This window comes from Catharus ustulatus, chromosome 1, assembly GCF_009819885.2.
Source record: "Catharus ustulatus isolate bCatUst1 chromosome 1, bCatUst1.pri.v2, whole genome shotgun sequence".
Taxonomy (NCBI): Eukaryota; Metazoa; Chordata; class Aves; order Passeriformes; family Turdidae; genus Catharus; species Catharus ustulatus.
Genome location: NC_046221.1, coordinates 97,767,080 through 97,786,837, shown reverse-complemented (window position 1 = coordinate 97,786,837; position 19,758 = coordinate 97,767,080). Strand labels below are relative to the sequence as shown.

The window sequence follows — 19,758 nt, the reverse complement described above, 5'->3', positions numbered from 1 at the left end:
AGGTGAAAACGTTGTGTATACCTAGCTCACAGTGGAAATTAAAATCCTGTTGTAAAGCTACTTATGATAACGTACAGGAAGCGGAGGATAAGCAGATGCAGGAATACTGATAAAAATCAATGAGATTATTAAAAACCAAAGTGGTTATACAGTCAGTATACACAAGAAACAAACCTTTCATTTCTACTTTATCTTCTTAGCCTGTTCTCCCAAGAAACAAGGCTTGCGTTCCGCCTTTATCGTCTGTTCCCCAGTGTCTTTTGAACCTCTCAGCCTTTTTGAACCAAGCTGATCAAAGGTGTCTAAAAATACACATCTGCACAGGGAAGAGTGACTGTGTCAGTCCTGTACTGAGGGAAATGCTGCAGGCTGAGCCCACTGCTTACTGGACCTTGAGGAATCAACACACAAGAGAGATCTGGGAAAACGCTGGTCAGAGGCCCTTTTCTAAGAGACTGGGCTTCATTAACTGCTCTCAGGGTTTTGTGCTGATAAGAGAATTGCTGCAAGACATGTCATTCAAGTATGAGAACAATTACAAGATTTTGCCTCAGCAGCTACGACTGCTGCATGATAATGAAGCTCTGACAGAATTTGAAGAGTTGTGAAAACTTTAAAGTCTTCTCAAAGTCCCAATGGATTCAAGTGCTACAAAATTGTATTTACACCTCAGCCAATAAGAACAGATTTGTATGGCTCTGGTCAAGGGTTTTCAGTGGAGGACACTTTCTACAGATTTCTTTAGACTTCTCAGAAATAATTGTTGAAAGTAACACTGATTAAATGAAGAGGTTCTTTCTTCAAGATCATAAAATCTGGTTTTGGAGGAATAATGTATGGGATGCATGTGGGAGAAAGTGTGACTTCAATAAGAGGACAAAGTGGTGGCAGCAGGACTGTGAAGAGAGTGGTGCAATAGAGGAGCCTGTTGCAAGAACCTATGGCTTTAGAAAACTTTAGGACTGTATGTACTGCAGTCTGTGTTTCATGGAGCATTAAGAATTATTCCATGGGTTAAGAATGTGTGTGCATACTACAAATACTGTATCTTTGGAAATGTCATGACTTGGAATCTTTCAACTGGGATGTATCCTGCAGTAAAAGAAGTAAAAATACCTGATTATTAAAGTGAAGAACCTGGAAGCTTTATGAAGCAAGTTAGTTGTAACTTGTGGAGCAGTCCCAACATCACAGGGTAACATGTCAGAATCATTGCAAGATGTGCTTTTATCCAGAAAGTCCTGTGTCTCAGCAATCATTCTGAAGTGATCAGAAACATCTAATAAAAAATTATTACTAATACTCTTGATGTCTCCTTTATTCTACTCGATCTTTAGTGAAGCAGAATGCAATAAAGATTGGGAGGTCAATTTGTAAGCCACTGGTAGGGTTTATTTGTCCAAAGAGGCTGAAATTTGGCCAATGAAATGTATTTTTATGTTTCAGTTGTGCTGCTTTAGGTTTTTTTACAAGTAGAAAAACTTTTTTCTTAAGTAACTTTTCAGAGGTGTTTGGAACAGCAGTGCAGAATTATATAGTCAAAATGTATGTAGGACTTCTTGAACTCTTCTGTGGACATATTAACAATTATTTATATAATTCTTCTTCAAGGTCCAGCTGATCCAGTAGATTCATTGTGCTCTGTCACTGATACCAAAGATGAATTTATGAATTTCTCTAACCTTTATTTTTTAATTTTAAATAGCTTTTTTTTTTTTTACTATTTGTAGACCTATGAAGTAAGCATGAACAAAAATTATTAAATTCAGTAGTAAAGTTTTGTGAATGAGCATGGAAAATATGGAAATTCTTAAATTAGGTCCACTGTGTAAAATATTAATCTAATTTTATTTCAGTATATGAATTAATGAGATGCTTTTGTAAGTGTTGCTGGATCTGCAGTCTTGTTCTAATGTTCATGCTATCAAATGTTCCAGTGAGATTGAAATGTGACAGCATGTTCACAGAGCTGGAGTTCAAAGAGCCAGGGAAAAAAATGTTGTGAAAGTGAAGAATGAAGTTTCTTGGAAGTAATTTGGGACAATACCTGACAAGTATCTGAAATGTACACTGTCTGAAAAGGAACAGGTACTTCAGAGGATGAGGCTTGACGTATTTAGAATGTTTTACACCAACATCTGCATTTTCTTCCTTGCTGCAGAATTTAAAAAAAATTCTTCTGTCAGTAGGGACAACATCTCCCTTGTAAACCGAACATTTGCCATTTGTAAACCAAAATTTAAAAAGACAAAGTATTTGGATTCCAAGTGTTTCCAAATGGGATATGCCACGTATGCTTTCTGAGCCCATCAAAAGTTACTTGATCCAGAAGTGGTGAGTGTATGTAACCTCTGTGAATGTACAATCATGTTGGCTTTGCAGTTAATTGAGGAAATGCATCTGATTCCAGATGTTTATTTTTGGAGGAGTTCTACTTCCTGTAGGAAAGGCATCTTTCTTCATCACATTACCATGTGAGTTTCCATATGGCAAAACTATCCTAAGCTATTTCTGTGGTAATGACAGAACTGGATATCTTGGGTTGGGTTTTTTTCCCCTCTTCAGCAGGTCAGAGGAAAGCAATGTAATGGACAATGCGGAAATAGAAGATGCTGAAGTTCTGAGACTTTACTAAGAGTGTTAAGTCAAAGCACACCTGAGTACATAAATCTCAGTCATGTGATTCCTTTGTACAGTGATATAATTGGACAGATGGATTACTTCTTTCAGCTCTTTTTTAAGGCAGTTGCCCATGTGTTAAGGGATAAGGAACCGAGGGAGATGAATGTTGCTTTTTTTTTTCCCCTTGGCACCTATTGGCTAAAATAGAAAAGTTTTGGAAGTTTTTTGCTTTGAGTGAGAGGCAATAAATGATGGGGCAATGCCAGTATATGCATAGGCAAATGTTTACTGGGCAGTAGCAAAATGCAGTGGTTTACTACTGTTAGCTCGGGCAAGAGGCATAATACAGAGTATGAGCCCTGTTAAAGCTCTTAATGGGCTGCCTGGCTTTATTGGTGAAATGAATATGGCATAGAGGAATGGATTAATAAGATGTTTTTTGTACAGCCTGTGGAATTTTTCTTGCATTAAGTATGATGCAGAGGTAGCTTGTCCTGCTCTTCCAGCAATACAAATGAAAAGTGTAGTAAGGGAGGTTGTATGTTCTTAGCTGCTGGATCTACTAATCTACATCTGTAGCCTTCAACTTCAAACCTGTAAAGTTTCATTATGGTTGTTCTGTAAAACATGGAGTCAAGGAGAAGAATCCAATCTGAAGATTAGGCTGCAGTTATTAAACACCACTGATTGACAAGTTCTTCCTCCAGTGAAGGCACAAATGTTGTGGATTCTTCACCAATTATAACCTTACCAGTATCCTGATCAGCATTTCAGCTTAATACTTGAAGTAATTGATATGATTTAACATGTCCCTTCATACTCGGTGTCTGTTAAACATGGATAAGAATGCAGTTTTTGGGTGTATAATTACTGTTAAGTCTTCAAAGGAAAAGCCTAGAATTTCTATTCTGACTAAGAAACTAGAAGAGAAAATGTTTCAGAAGCCATAATAATACAAGTACAAGATGGAACACTGTTTCAATACCCTTACTACTTTTCTTTTGGGGAATTCCTTGACCTGGTAGAATCTGGCGTCTTTGTGCACTTCCCTTTTGTACTCAAAAGGGAATCTGGTGCTGAGCTTGGGACATCCTTGTTGCTGCTGAGTAGCTGAATTGACAGTGTCTGAAACTGCCTTTTTGTTTTGAAACATGGCTGTTACGTCTCTGGCAACCATTAGGAATGTGTGTGCATTACAAATACATACACAGATGTTTCTTTGTTTCCTACATTTTTTATGTTCAGCACTCTTAATTGAATATTGACAGGAAAGGATTTTTTTGGAGTTTTTGTTTGTTTGTTCTTGTGCATAGCTAGTATTTGGAAAATAGTTCTTACTAAATAAAATAATTAGGCAGAAGGGATTTCCTGAGACTGATTAGGTGATTTCCTAGCTTCCTGATTGAAGCAGGTCTACAGCAAGTGCTGGATCATCACTTGCTTGCTGAATCCTTGAACGTCCTCATGAACAGAGAGTCTACCATCTGTGTTTAAACAGTCTGTAGTTGCTCTTCTGTTCAAAGATGAATTTTATCCTATTATCTGATCTTTGCACCTGAAGTGACTAATTCTGGCTGCTGCTTTTTAATGCTTTTTTCACATTCCCACAGGGCTGGACATTTTGTAGCCTCTGTTCAGGTATCAGTGCTATTGTATCTCCTCCTAATCTCCACCGGTCTGAAAAAGTCTGGCTCCCAAACCTGTTCTCATAAATAATTTGCCGTGGGTTGTTTGTTGTGGTTGCCGTTTTACTGGGCCCCCTCTGCTATCTCTGCATCCTCCTCGAACTGAACAAGGATGATAGTAGCCATCCTTACAAGTCCCAGATAATGGGGGAAAAGATACTGTGCAGTGAGCTGCCCATGCAGTATCTCAGTGTTCCCAAGGTCCTGCTCAGCTGAAGCTGTGGCATGGGTTGGATCTCCTAATTTACTGTTCCTGTGAGTTTTCTGAAGGTGTTTTATGAATGCCAACATCACTAACATGGTTAGGGTTACTGGCCCTTGAATTTGCTCTTTGGGGGATTCTGCTGCTTACTGAACACCAGGAGGCTACTTTTCTTGATTATTTCACTTTGAGCCTGACAAACCACCTCATTGATCAGTCTGGTACGTTTTAGAGAAAATATTGTTTTGGTTTGGTTTTGAGATGCTTAAGAAATATATTATTGATAATATTGGAAAGTAATGTGGCTAGTAAGCATTAATTAAATGTGAGCCTGGAAACTTGCTGTTGCTGAAAGGGAGAGTCTTCAAGATCAAAACTGCTTTGTTAAACTTCTGTGGGCAGCAATATCTTTACATAATGCTTTTTCTTTTTCTTTGTTTTTTTGATAACAAAATTTCAATCTCCCAATCTTCTACCTTTGGTAATAGCAGCAGCTACAACTTGATTTTTAGCTTGACTATATTTGTAAACTCTAACCATGTTAAGGCAGAATATGCTGTGAACTGCTTCTGGTGCTATTCTGTGTAAATTCACTTTGTTCCTAGAAGTAAAGTAAATAAAGCACTTTTTCACATATACCTATTCGTATCATGTAGTATTTGGCCATATTGTCTGTGCATGCTGGACCTGGAATCTTAACTTGAGCTTTGGACACTAATTGAACAATTCTACATTGAGTAATTGTTGTGCTTGCAGAATGCCTGGGGATCTTGCTATCAGATCCTTTGAAGCTTTAAACTGAAAACAATGTGTTATTTATTTTAAGGAATCAAGGGAGATGTGCTTTCCCTTTACCCATTTTTAATGTTAATATTGCAGAGTTGTTTGTAACTTTGATTTACAACTTTGATACCTAGCTCTTACCTCCCTGTCTTATGCAGGAAGAGGAAAAAAAAGATGTGTGCAACACGTTGTGTTTGCCATGACTGTAGAAAACTTTTTAACTTCAAAATTAGGAATTATGTGTGCAAATAATAATTTAACTCTTACTATTTCCATTGAATGAATATTAGTGTATCACTTTATTTTTATCTTGGATACTGTGACTTACAAAATATCGACAATGTCATTAAAGCATGGTGTATGTCTATGGATTTGAGGGAGAGAGGGGCAAGGGAGAAGTTCCAACAGGAGTGTAAGTGCACACCTTAACATTCCATTTGAAGCTCTGAGTGATTAGGAACAGATACAGAGCCCTATGTAAAAGAAGATGTAGTTTAATGACTATATTAATTGTGTCTGCGACTGTGTTTAGGCTCTGGATGTTTAAACCAGAAGCTTTTGTTGGGTATGGGGAACACAAACTGATTGTCATGCATGATTCTGAATAGTTAAAATAATTAAAATAAGTGTCCAATGTGAAAAGCACTGAAGAATTGAATATTCTGGGTTTCTGTGACATTTGTGTGTTTGGTATTTTATGTTGATGGGGAAAGGGAGTGGAAGGGGAGACTTAGAGCAATGAAGTTAAAAAAGAAGTCTATCAAGATGGAATACTGAGCCTATATTAAGCTGCAAAATGAAGATAACTGTTCAATTCTGTAACATATTTCAATGATCTACTAAGTAGTTAATAAAAGGAAATGAGAAGAAGTAATCTGACTTGTCAAACTCTTATCCTAGATTCTTCGGCTCTAATCCAAGTTCCGATGAAGTTTCGAGTGCTCAGACCAGGTAGCTGAATATAAATGATGCCTTTTTCAGATGCAGCTTTGAAATCAGTGGTTTTATTTCAATGATGACTAAAGCCAGTGTTTTGATTATGGTCTAGAAAGAAGTAATGCATGCTGCCAGACATTTGAACCATTGCTTTTCTTTTGTGCACTGGTTAATTCATGTAAAAAACATCTTAAGAGAATATGAAGTTACAAGTCTTTCCACAGAAATATTTTCAAACTTGAGACATAGTTTCTGTCTTCATGATTATCTGACAGCATCGTAGTGAATCTAGCTAGTATTTTTTTTTAGTTAGTGAAGTTTTCAATAAAAGAATTTGTAGCATGCTCAGTGTACAGTGAAAGTATGACAGACCAAAAGCATATAAACCAAGAACAGCATGGGTTGTTTGTTATTAAGATGATACAAAAACCAGAGTATTCAGTTGTGTGTTAGGAAACAAGAACAGTGCTAGTTCAGATTCAAATATATATTCATATATAGCCTTTGAGCTACCCAGAGCTCAGAAGGTATTTGCTGTATTAGTGAAGATTGTGGTCTTTGTTAACCTTAAGGCAGTATACTTCTTTAACTTCAGACTACAAACAAGCAGTCCCAGAATGCTGTATGAGTAATAGGGTTTTAAGGGGAGGAGGAGGTTGGTGACTTTTTCTCATGAGAACTGACCCAGTCTGGGACATGCTATTGGAGTCACATATCTTAGTATCTTTCCTCAGTAAACTGAATTGTGTTAGAAGTCTTGTTTTGCTTATCTGATTCTTTTCTTGAGAATGTTAAATCCTCGTGTATAAATTGTTATGGAAGAAAAAGTGTTGGACTTTTTCTGTGGGGGACTAAAGTCTTGCCTGTTTTTCAGAGTGTGAATGAATTTTGTCACCATTAAAGTCTCCCATTAGAAACTCCTGTAAGATCATAGATGTTATGTGTAAACTATGCAATGTGTAATGTCTCTTTATGTGTGTATTTTTTACTTCAGTGAAGAGAGCATTCACAGGGTACATAACCTGTCTGGAGGATTTTATGCATGATCCCAGAAGAGAAGAACCTCTAATTGGTATGGTTTTTTGTTTTTTAAATTTTATGCCTTTGAAGTGGTTACCAAATTACTTTCTTTTGAAATAAAAGGTGGGATTTTAGTTTCATTTTCTGTAAATGTATTTAATAACTTACCTATCTCATATCATTTTCATTTTAGTTTATTGCACAGAGTATTATAAAGGCCTCCTTAACTATTAACTTGTTCCTGAAGGAGCCATCTAAGTAAAGAAGCTTTTTCCAGATTACAGAACAGTTGAGGCTGGAAGGGACCTATTCTGATCTTAACCCCTGCTCAAGTTCCAGAGGAGGTTGTCGGGGGCATGTCTTTTGGGCTTTTGAATATCTCCAAGGTGAAAAGCTGCAGTCTCTCAGGGAAATCTGTTCCAGTGCTCTGAGTGTTTTTCCTGATATTCCGACAGTATTTCCTGCTTCAGTTCTGCCATTGCCTCTTGTTGTGGCACTGGGCACCACTGAAAACAGCTCCTTCTTTGCACCCTCACCTCAAGTGTTTATAGACAGTGATGAGATCCTGTCTGAGCCTTCTCTTCAGGCTGAACAGTTCCAGCTTTCTCAGAGTTTTCTCATAGAAGAGATGCCATTGTAATTTTCATGGCCCTTCATATGCGCATGTCTCTTGTACTGGGCAGTCCAGAACTTGAGCCAGCACTCCAGGGATGGCCCTACAGGTGCCGAGTGGAGCCTGCTGACAGCACTCCTCCTTGTGAAGCCCAAGATACCAGCAGCCTTTGCTGGCTCACCTTCAGCTTGGTGTCTGCTGGGTGTTTTTCTGCCAATGTGCTTCCTGGCTAGCCAGTCCCAAGCATGCCCTGGTGCCTGGGCTTGTTCTTCTCTGGATGCAGGACTTGGCACTTCCCCTTGCTGGTCTGCCTGAGCATCCTGTCAGCCCAGCTCCAGCAACTTGGGGTCCCTCTGGATGGCAGCACAACCCTCTGGTGTATTGGGCATCCCTCCTAGTTATGTGTCATCATCAGCCTTGCTGAGGTTATGCTCTACATCATCTGCATCATCGTCCAGATCATTAATGAAGGTTTTGAACAGGACTGGACCCAGTACTGACCCCTGGGGCCCACTGCTACCTTCTGACCTTCATCTGGACTTCATGCCACTGGTGGCTTGTCATCAGTCGTGGTTCTTTGTGGCTTTCCATTTGGTGGGATATACAGATGTTTCTATGTAGTGAGATATTTTTCCTCACTGTCCTTGGCTCTACTCGATTAATTTTAATGCTTTCTTTCTAACTGCTAGAATAGGCAACTCTTAGGAGAGAAGCAAGGCTGCTTGTCAGTGGCCTTAGTGTTCCAAGTGTATCCTGGTGGCCTAGAGAAATAGGCTCTCTGATGAAGGCCTAAGTAGCAAATTTCCTAGTGTTAACAGAAAATTTCTCTAGTGCATTGTCTTGTAGTTAATAAAGTTAATGTAGTTAATACATTGCCAGGCTTTTTAGTATTAATACTTTACTATAAGCATTTGTAATAGAAAACACTTAGTTTGCAAGAACACTCTCAGTTCACTAGGTGATAGTTTATTTTCAGAGTTAAGATGTAGCAGCATGATACTGTAGCAGGTCTGAGATGGAGTTGAATTTCTTCATAGCAGCCTGTATGTTTTGGATTTGCGACTGAAGCAGTTTTGATGACACCCCAGTAGATTTTCCTGTTGCTGAGCAGAGCACCTGCATCAACACTGTTTTGTTACTCTGGGTCCTCATCCCTTGAATAAGCTGGAGGTGGGCAAGAGACTGGGAGGTGACACTTCCAGGGCAGTTGACCCAAACTGGCCCAAAGGATATTCTGTACCCCATAATGTTATGCTCGGTAATCACAATTGATGTAAAGAAAGAAAAAGGGGGGAAGCAGGGTTTTATTTCCAAGGTGGCTGCTCATAGACTGTGGGTGGGTATCGGTCTGCTTGAGGGGAAGTGAGCGATGGGTTTTTGCATGATGGTTGGTTTTGGGTTTTTTAACCCTCTTTCCTTAACTTACTAAACTGTCTTTAGGTCCATGAATTCTGTTGCTTTTGTTCTTCCTGTGTTCTTCCCACTCTGCTGAGGGGTTTGGATGTGTGTGAGCAAGCAGCTATGTGGTGGTTCTTGGCTGCTGGCTGAGATCAACCCATCTTGAATACAGAGTACTGGAAATTATGACATAAGGGAACAGCTGCAGGATTTTCCTATTTGTTTTAAACTGCTTTTTAATTTATTATGTTCAAGCTTTTCAGAATAAAACTTTTCATGCTAGGTAAGAAGCCTTAAACTTCAAGATTTCTGAATACTTTTAAGGGATTGTCTCAGTAATTTTTAGGAAAAATGAAGAAAAATCATATTTTCATTCTTATAATTCTTAAAAGTTAATGGAATGTTTTCAGATTATGAAAGATTCAGTTTTGTAAAGTGATTAATGTCTTTCCTGCATCTGCTTTTACTCGGACACTGTCCAAATTATGTTTGACTAGGCATTTTAAATGAAGTTTTTAAATCTAGACATTTGTAGGGCATTTCCTATTCTCATTCTCTTTCTTAGTTTCTTGAAAAAATACCCCAGACGGGAGTAAAGGTGCATGAAATATTTTTGGTGGGCTTGGAAATCTGCCACAGATGGTGTTATTTCCTTTCAGAATAAGACATCAAAAAGAGGTAAATTTAGTTGATGTGAGTAATAAGTCCAAAGAAGTGTTGAAGTGATCCTGAAGGAGTGTCAAATTCTGAAAATGGAATAATTTCATAGATTAATTTTTAATTTAATGAGCAGCATGGAAAAGAATACATTTATTTCAGTAGTCTGTAGTAAAATAGAGATATTTGTAACTCTTACTTATACAGGTTTAGAACATGTGGTTGAAATCAGATTTGAAGGAAGAAAAGAGCCACGTTATGAGTGCAGGCTGTGTGGGTGTAATGCAGAGGTGGCACCTATGATAGAACATCTTAGTGGACATAAACACAGAAGAGAATACATTGTGAGTAATTTTGATGCGTTTTGATCAAAATTTCTTAATGATACTCCCCTTTTATTTTTTTTTGTCTAAATAATTAAATTGTTTGAAGTTCAAACCCCCATATGATAAATTGCCAGTATTTGTATGGTTGGCTCTCCCTGGGTCAGACCAACATGATGCTGTGGGCTATTGAGGCAGTGCAGACTAGGGCTGCCTGTCTGTTTCAGCTCCAAAGTCTGTTCCTAAGTGTTTAGATTGCTTTCAGGATCAGGTTGCAAAAACAATGTGCTTCTTTTTTATTCCCCAGCATATCCATAACATTGCTCGGTTTGGTACAGAGGATGTTTCCTTTCAGTAGCATGCTTTGCATGGTATCTGTGTTGTGTTTTAAAGACTACTTTAGTAACTGTAGAATTTGAGCAGATATTTTGCAGAGAAGAAATTAGCTCATAATATTAAAATCAATGTTTACCACTCTTTTGGAAGCTTGTCCAGAAGGTGGAATGTGTAATTTTTTTAATATTGTGTTAAATTTTGATATTAACCTTTTCAAGATGGTTTTGTTTGTAGTCGAAAGAATTTCCAGATAAAATAAAGAGAAAACCAGTAAATGGAAAAGAATGCAAAGTCTCGTTTTTCAAACGGATAGCAGAAGAGCTAGAGAAGAGTGAAGGATTAAAAATGTATAAGGTAATTGAAAGTAAATGTAAAGTATCTGTTAATGTGCCTTCAAAGTAAATTTTAAAAGTATTGCTGGCAAGGCTTGTTAAATTTCTGTGTGTTTCTAGGAAATGTTGTAAAGAGTTGAATTAAGGCTTACCTTTAGGCTGCCCTGAAAAATACGGGGAAAAGAATTGTAGTATTGAAATTGATCTGGAAAAAACCAAAGCTTCATATTTTCAAAGTTTTAGATGCTTTAAATTGAAAATTATTCAGTCTGAATTCAGTGGTTTAGGTATTTTATTACTTTAAAGTCAGTAATTTTTAATTTTTGAAACTTTAATTTTCTCAAATGTGAGCAAACTTTCTCTCAAATTTCATTTGTATTTACAGGATTCTTTATCTGTGTGTGAGGCATTTAGTTAATTTACTTTAATTCAATTTAATTATGTTGGCATAAATAAAATAACTTGTTCCTTTCCTAAAGGCAGTTGCAGTAGTTATGAAATTTTAATCAGAAGGTCTAATATGAAACTTTTTCTATTTTTAGATTGAAGGTTATGCAAGACCAACTCCCTCATGTAAGTCTGTGATGTCTTGAATATAGTAGATTTAATATAATTGATATTTGACCTAAGTTGACCTACTAGTTGAATTCAAAGGTGTAAAACATGATGTAAAACATTCAAATTGTAATACCACAAAATGTTTTCAGAGATTTTTCTGGTTTGTGTGATTTTTGAAATGAGGAAAAAAGGAAATTTCCAGACTTCCAGTCTTCCGTAGATTCCAGTCTTCCTTCAGTTCCAGAGGTGTTTATAACAACTGCAGTAATTTGCTCATCCAGGAAAGTGAAAAAGTATGGAAAAATGGTACTTGAAGGCTTTCTCTGAATAAGCTGATAAAGTCTCCTCCATCTCATTTCTGTCATCAAAAGACATGCTAAATCACTGGGGAAAGTGGAAATGACCATTCTTTAGCAAATCCATTGAACAGGTGATGGAAACCAAACCCACAAACATAAACCCAGCATCTTCCCTCATGGAATATGGTTGAGTTATATCTTTTGTTACTGTAGAAGTGATGATGCTGATCTGGAGGAATACCTCCTTGCTACCTTTTGACCCTAGTATTAACATCAGAAGGAAGGTGGGTTTGATTGAAATGGGTGAAGGTTGCATAGATCAATGGAATTTGTCAGTGTGAATCCTGCTGTAGAAGCCTACCACAGCAGTGCCTTTTTATATATCATTGGTAGCTTCTTTGGCTTGTACTTTTGAATGTTGGTCTGCAAAACAAGGTGGCAGAAATCTTTTTGATCTCTGTGTCTCTTGTGAAGAGGAGGGAATGTGACCCAGTAATTAGCTCAGTAATTCTCAGTTCAGAGTAAATTGGTATCAGTCAAGTCTGCAGACTTCCATAGAGGTGGAAGACATAATCAAATATCAATTTGGAACATCAAAAAGGGTGATCCCACCCAGTTCCACAGGATATGAAGCTCTGGAAAAATGGACAAAAGGGAAGTATTGTGCCGTTCAATATAAAGGTTTGCTGTTGTTAGGTAATAAGGTCAACATCAAGTGAATTCCAAAAAAACCCCTCTGGTTATTTAGAAGAAAATCATGATTACTGGCTTAGCAGCAGTAAGTAACTTTAGACTAGATTACACTGGCCAATTTCAAAACTCTATTCTGACAGTGAGAATGAGTTTGGGGATATAATTAAGCAAGGCTGTTAGTATACGTGTACTAGTGTGCGAGTGACTAACAGCTTCATCATCATGTCTTAACCAAGTTAATGGGAGCTGGTTAACATGGCAACATAAGTCGCAGGGCCTGGTCTTGTAGAGCCAAAGATGTCCCTTGTCCTGAGAATTACTACATGTCCTGTTGCTTATCCTGGAGCACCTGTGTTGATAAATGCTTAAGAAGTGATAAGTTATGTACCATGTAGTAGCTGGTGCTCTGAAGCGTAGTTATTGTTTCAGACTGCCTTGTTTTGCTGAGCTTTCCCTCCCTCTCTCCTCATGCTTATACATTGATAATTAGACATTCCAACCCTCATAACTTCTTGTTGGAAACTTAACTATTGTATGTACAGCTTTTAGGTTCACTGGTGTTTACTCAGAAAAAACCCATATGCAGACCTTGTAACTTTTTTTCATGGAAGGGACAGGCCCACCTCAGTTTATTCTGTACAGCCTTCTTGTGTGGAATTCAGCTGCTTGAACACAGATGCTGTAGGGTGTCCTGCAAAGCCTTTAGGGCTCAGGTCTCCCACAGACTTTTCATCAAGGATGCCTGATGGTTTCTGAGATGGCAGTGTGTGCCATCTGCTGCTCAATCCTGCCCTTTACAGAAACTGCAGCCACTTCACAGCAGTAACTGTTCTGTTTGTGTAATGCTTCTGTTGCAGTAATACAGTGCAAACCTTGTGATGTTACTAATAATTCTTTTTTCTTTTCTAGCACCATTGAAGAAGAAGGCAAGGTGAGAGTACTGCCCACACAGGAGAATCAAAAGTGATTTTTGTATCTATTTTTCTGTAGCAAACATCGTGACATACAGGGAAATATTTTATATTGCCTTTCCACTGTACTTACACCTCTTGAGTAAATTGTTCCATTTTGTCTGTGAGGAAATAGTAGCTATGGCTTTTGAAATGCTGCACTCAAAAAGTAATTGCAATTGAAATTTCCAGCTGCTTTCATTCTATGTGGGATATCGTTGGCTGAGTAAGTTTTATAAAAGGCTGTTTATATAGGAAGAAAAAATCCCAACTCACCACTATTTTTGTTGTCTCCTTTAGCTGATTTTTTAAGAAGTTCATCTGTACTACTTGACTCTTTGAGAGTCAATCAGAATAAGGACCTTTACAGCATATTTAAAACAATGTTATTCCTTAAGAAAATATATTTAGTATTGGTAGGTGATATAAATTTGGAAACTGAAATATCTTGGTTCTAGATACTGTGAGTAAACCTAATGTTTTAGTAATTTTTAGAATGCATCTTAATACTGTAATTTCTTTCTTTTAAGGTGGGAAGACGATTATAAGCATGAGGTATGTAGAGGCAGTAATTTCACACAAGTGTTTACATGGTGTAGCAGTTTCTTTATGCTTGTTTTTCGTTTTTCTGGAAAATCCTTACTGTTTGGCTTCCTTTGCTATTTTATTAGTATTGTTGCAGAAGCAGTTGACCTAGTGAGTCAGTTTTGTGTTCATCACAGCAGAGGGGAAGAGAATTTCACCCTAGCTCTCATAAATCCTGTTCAGAGCCACTGAGAGTCTCAGAGCCAGTCTCTCCAGGTCAGGTCTCTCAGCCTATGCTGCAGTCTCCCCTTCCCTGTTTTGTCCCTCTTCAGATCAAGACTATTCTATACTGAAAGTTTGGCTTAAATCTTAAGTTATATCTAAAAAGTTACAATCCTTTTTTCTAACTCAAAGGTGAAATTCAAAATTATCACTGAAATACCTGACCTGTCCTGTTTAGCTCTGGAGACAAACACTGAGAAATGTCTTGTTTGTATCTTAGTGGCAGAGTTGTTTGTGTAGGCCTCAGGCTGGTCAGGTAGTGTGCTAAATGCAGTTGAGCACTTGACTTTTTTAAACACAATTTTGCTCCTGAGTGAGGAAAGGCTGAGAAAGATAGCTTCTGTAGATGTTTGGCTTAGATGTGAAATGTTTTCTTCCTGGTATTGGAAGTAATGCAGCTGAGTTTATGTAGCTGCTACCAAACTGATACTGAGGGTTTAAGGTTACATGTTTGTGGCTCTGACCTAAAATTATATCTTTTCTTTCTGTTGACTTTTGTTGTTTAATAAAAGATTAAAATGTCTTGTTCTGTGGAAGATGATGCAACAACTGCTGTAAAATTCAGTCTTACAAATTTTTTTTCCTATTCTACAATCCCACAGAATGATCCTGTTCGGAAACAGAAAGCTCTGGAGTTCTTGGTATGTATGCAAAATGATTGTGATGAGAGTTGTGTGCACCAGTACAATGCAGTGAATATTGTGAAGGAGCCTATGATTACTGATCAAACTCATTTGACTGCAACATTGATTTCTGTTTTAGTGGACTCTGCCCTGAAAAGCTAGTGCAGCTGTAGCTTAGCTGAGAGCAATTGTCTGGATTAAATGTGAGCTCTTGGCCTGTTCTGAGGAGCCACCCTGACAAGCAGTGTTAATTAGCAGCACTGATGGTGCTCAATTGCTGCTGGCTGCCCCTGTCTAATGGGATTGTTGATAATGCTGAAAGGGGTGCCAGTCTGGTTTGGCTGCCAGAGGGAGCACAGCTGCTGATCTTGGAGTGATTGGGGAAGTTCATCAGTTCTGTTGCTATTGACAGCGGCATAATAAGCCTCAGTTTGTCTTTTGAGTTTATGAAAATACCTGACCATTTGTGTTCACTGTTTTACTCTGTGAAAGTCATATTCTGTACCTAAGGCAATTAGAAAACTTCTTTTGAGTCTGAATAGTGTTTATACACCAAAATCAGAAGTAGAATGTTTTGAAATATGTGCTTCATGTCTTCCATGCTGTGGTTACTAGTGACTTCAGAAGGAGAGAGAGAAAAAGCAAGTCTAAGGGATAATCATTAAACTACAAAAAACTTGGTAGTTAATTGACTTTTATCTACAGGAATCACAGCTATTCCTTACAAAAGACTGTCTATATTCTTTTAACTTACTGTAATCATTTATTAATTAATTTACTTAGTAATCAGCCCTGAAGGTTATTTTTTATTCAGTTTTCTACACAGAAAATATAAATTTAGGATTTGTGTCCTTCTGTGTCTGCAACAAAATGTTTATGGACAGATAGTACAGGAGTGGCACAGAAATCCAGGTTTATGTTTTACCTTTTATCAAGCCATAACTACAGTAAATTCATGAATACAAGCCGCACTGAGTATAAGCCGCATCGCCGGGTGTTGGCAAACATTTTGTTTTTTGTCCATAAATAAGCCACACCCGAGTATAAGCCGCTCTGTCGTTTGCAGCGAGGACCCGCGTGCAGCAAAGTTGCCAATTAGTAACAGAACGGCGGCAGGGCGGGGTTTACTGGCTCGGCTCGGGCCATGAGGGCTCGGGGCTGCCGACAGGGCTGGGTGGCCCAGCTCGGCGCTGCCGCTCGGCGGGGCCGCTCGGGGCTGGCCGCCGCCACCACTGGGCTCGGTCACCCCGGCCTGGCGCTGCCCCGCGGTGGCAGGGGGGGCACAGAGCCCACTGGCACCTGCGGTGGCGATGGGAGCCAGGGATGGAGCCTGCCTGCTCCTGCGGCGGCACGCGGGGACGGGAGCTCCCCGAGCCGCGGGGCCAAGCGGAGAGAGCTGCCCCTGCCTCCTTCGAGCCGTGGGACCAGCAGGAGGGAGCTGCCCCTGCTTTCCCCGAGCCGTGGGGCCAGCAGGAGGGAGCTGCCCGCCTTCCCCACCCCCTGTGCTGCCTGCACAGAGCAGCTCCACCCACCGCACAACAGAGTATCAATTTGTAACAACCGCGTAAATGCAGGGTTTTACTGGCAGGAGCTCGACTTGGCAGTTTGCACTGACTTGGTTTGCACTCCCAGGGTTGAAAATGTCAGAAAATTATTCACATATTGGCCGCACCTGAATATTAGCCACATTCCCGGTATGGGAGCAGAATTTTGGTCAAAACAGTGCAGTTTGTATTCGTGAAATTACTGTACGTTCCAAATTTTATTTGTTGGTGGTTTTGTATACATTTATCATATATGCCATATGTTAACCAATAATATAAATTTGGTTATACCAAAATCGAAGTATAACTTTGATCTGTTTGTCTATATGACCCTTCAGCATCTTAATGACCAATTCTAACCATGTTTTTTGACAGGAGACTTTTCATATCACCTCAGACTCAGAAGCAACACTTGTTGTTCACATTACACAGGAACTCATGGAGGCTTTGAAGGCTTTTTGTGAAAAGAAAGCAGCAGTAAGTAACTTAATTTTGTCCAGAGTTGTTTTACCACTGGGGGGAAAGGAGTGGTTAAACTCACTGTGTTAACACCCTGCCAACCTGTAGCAGTTCAGGCGTGAGTCAAAACCTCCAGTTAAATGTATTTCAATTTTCTTTTTTTACAATTTCTAAATAACAAAGATATTAATTACATAGCACATTTCTCTTAGTATTCCATCATCATGTATCTGTTTTGGCTTTTTTGTGTGTGTAGTCTGTTCTGGGCACCATTTTGCTTCTTGATGATAGGTTGTCATGCTTTTTGTGATAGTCCCTTGCTTGATAGCTTTTGTTCTAAGATCAGTGAGGCTTGAAGTGCCACCCAGATGTGCCACTTTTTTCTTTCGTGGTCCTGTGGGTAGGTTTGCGTTTCTCATAACTTGTAGCTCTGGTCTCATTTGAGAATTTTAATCTAAGACTGAGGGAGGCAAGATGTTCTTGACTACCTGTTGGTCCTTACAAACCTCCATAGCTTTTTTGCAAAGATGTTGACTACCTGTGGAAAAAGGAGTCTGAAGAAGGACCAGAATTTGTGAAAAAATGAGTCATCACTCTAGCAGCTTCTGGTTCACAAAATTCAGGATGAGTTTTTTTCTGAAAGCTGTTTCAGACTGTTTTCTCAATTGTATTATTCCATGTCAGGTGAGCTACAGTAACTCTCTGTGCAAGTGCTGCCACCAACACCAGTTAAATACTGTTTCTGTAGTGTAATCTCTTAGCTGGGCCTTCCATTCTGCATTCCTCAGATGGAGGCAGGATTTGCGTATGCACTAGTTTTATATTTTAGCCAGGTGATGATAAGAGAGATGAGGCAATAAATTTAAAACAGAAGACATTGTCTTCACCAGACACCTCCTTCTGTTCTCCAGACATATACCTCTTTCAAATAACACTTTCGAAAATTGTGGAATAATGTGGTAACTACATACCTCTAACAAGGATTTCACTATCACCTGAAATTGTACTTTGCTAACTTTCTGTGGGAAATTTGTTGCTTTTTAGAATTTGTAAAGTTCTTAAATTCTTGATTCTCAAACAGACATTCTGACCTTTTGCTTTACCTAGGATAATTGTGCCAACAGTTTAGGGCAACAGATGTCAGTGCCTCAAGATGAATTTCCAGAACACTATGGGCCAGATGTAGAATACAAAGGTAATTTAGATATTTTGTTCTATTCGTTTGTTTACTTTGGAGACGCACAGATTGTGAAAATTTACTTTTATGGCCAGCCATAGTGCTTCTCAGCTGGTGTACTGTGTGTCTTTGCCCTCTGAGTCAGTTCAGGATATCATTTTCTGCAGCTTTAATGACTTAACTGTCTAAAAACATTCCTGTCTCACTGCATAGTGTTATAGCAGTTGAGGTTATGGAAATTCAGGCAGTAACCCTTCCTGATCTATTTACTGTTAGAATTTTTGGGTGAAAGCTTGCCAAACTCAGATAAGACATAAAAGCAGGAAATAGGAAAAGAACAGAAGGACACATGATAAAATCCCAAAGTAGTTGTGTTTGCAATTGGTATTTTAGTATTTTGCTAACTTTTGGTGCCCTTTATTTATTCAGGAAGTTCTGACTGGAATCAAGGTTTTTTGTCTCAGTATGAAGAGTGTTCTGAAGATGCTTCTTTTGCTCCTGCTCACTCAAACAGTTACCAAGCAGATGATGGATCATCCTCCTGTCATCTGAGATCTGACAACTTTGCAATGATGACTCCACTCACAGACTCTCCTGGTGTTAACCCTGATAGTGCTGTCAGTGGTGTCAGCAAATGGCTGAAACAGCTCAGAAACTCTGTGTCCTGCAGGGATTCAGCTGCTGGAGCCTCTTCATACGAGACCAGCCCAGTGAAGGAGTACTCAGCAGAATACATACCCAGTGATGTGCAAGGAAGTGAGCTTTGTGATAACAGACTGTCATTTGGCAGGGAAAATACAAAATGGAGGAATCAACAAGTGTGTAAAAAAGCAAGGCATATAAGTGATCAAGAATTACCCTATCCCAATTCTTCTGCCTCATATCCTTCATCTGGAAGATACTCTACAAACTATCCTTCACAAAACTATTCCTCTTATGAGAACAATGAGTTTGTGAATACTTACACATCTTTTGCAAATTCTGCTGTTTCAGGAAGAGGTGGCTCCAGGTGGCACCAAGATACTAGGTGGAATGAGTGGAATGAGGACTATAGCTGGAAGCAGGACTATAGTTGGAAGCAGGACTATAGCTGGATGCAGGACTCTAGGTATCAAGGATTCAGGTATCAGAAACCAGGCTACCAAAGAGACTGGAGTTCACATCAGGGTTCATTTTCTGGCAGTGGTTCATACCGAGATCACCAGCAGTTCAGAAGCTCAGATGGACTTGGTATCGGTCTTGCTCCCCACACTGTGAACAGACTACTAGGAAAGGAAGTACCTACAATGAACAGGATTCTCAAACAGTTGGCTCCATAATATCCAGCACCTCAAAGTAAGATTATGGTTAGTTTGCATCATGTGAATGAGCTACATCAGCATGGTTGCTATAACGTAAGCAGGAGATTGCAGGTTGCAGAGATAGGATGAGCTGTTCAGGGGAGTAGAATTCACTTTGCTCACATCTGTATCAGCTGAAGAAAGGCATTGTTGCCTCTCTGAGGGCATTGTGCCCTTGACAAATAGATGGGAGTTGACAGCTAGTGAGTAGGAGGAGATTTTGATAGCGCAAACATTTCCTGAATTGAAAGGTTTGTCCTAGGTCATCGTTCTAACTAGCAGTTTGTATCATGAGTTGTACTGGTAGCTTTGAAGCGATGGGAGGGAAATGTATTGGCATGAAGAAAAAAATATTGGAATGCATGCAGAAACAAACCTGAATGGCATTATAATAGATAATC

At 39.0% G+C, this 19,758-nt stretch overlaps 1 protein-coding gene across 3 annotated transcripts in view; it reads left to right on the top strand.

Moving 5' to 3' along the window:
• LOC116993205 overlaps positions 1 to 19,758 on the top strand; it is a 28,062-nt gene that overhangs the window by 6,736 nt on the left and 1,568 nt on the right. For 2 of the 3 annotated variants that reach the window (XM_033053600.1, XM_033053616.1), the window contains 11 exons: positions 6,193 to 6,243; positions 7,223 to 7,300; positions 10,124 to 10,260; positions 10,810 to 10,929; positions 11,450 to 11,480; positions 13,367 to 13,388; positions 13,938 to 13,962; positions 14,817 to 14,855; positions 16,757 to 16,858; positions 17,948 to 18,035; positions 18,447 to 19,352. In XM_033053600.1, coding sequence (XP_032909491.1) covers positions 6,193 to 6,243; positions 7,223 to 7,300; positions 10,124 to 10,260; positions 10,810 to 10,929; positions 11,450 to 11,480; positions 13,367 to 13,388; positions 13,938 to 13,962; positions 14,817 to 14,855; positions 16,757 to 16,858; positions 17,948 to 18,035; positions 18,447 to 19,336 — 1,583 coding nt within the window. In that variant the 3' untranslated portion in view covers positions 19,337 to 19,352. Of the gene's footprint in view, positions 1 to 6,192; positions 6,244 to 7,222; positions 7,301 to 10,123; positions 10,261 to 10,809; positions 10,930 to 11,449; positions 11,481 to 13,366; positions 13,389 to 13,937; positions 13,963 to 14,816; positions 14,856 to 16,756; positions 16,859 to 17,947; positions 18,036 to 18,446; positions 19,364 to 19,758 lie in introns of all 3 variants that reach the window. The other variant, XM_033053608.1, reaches the window with a different exon arrangement.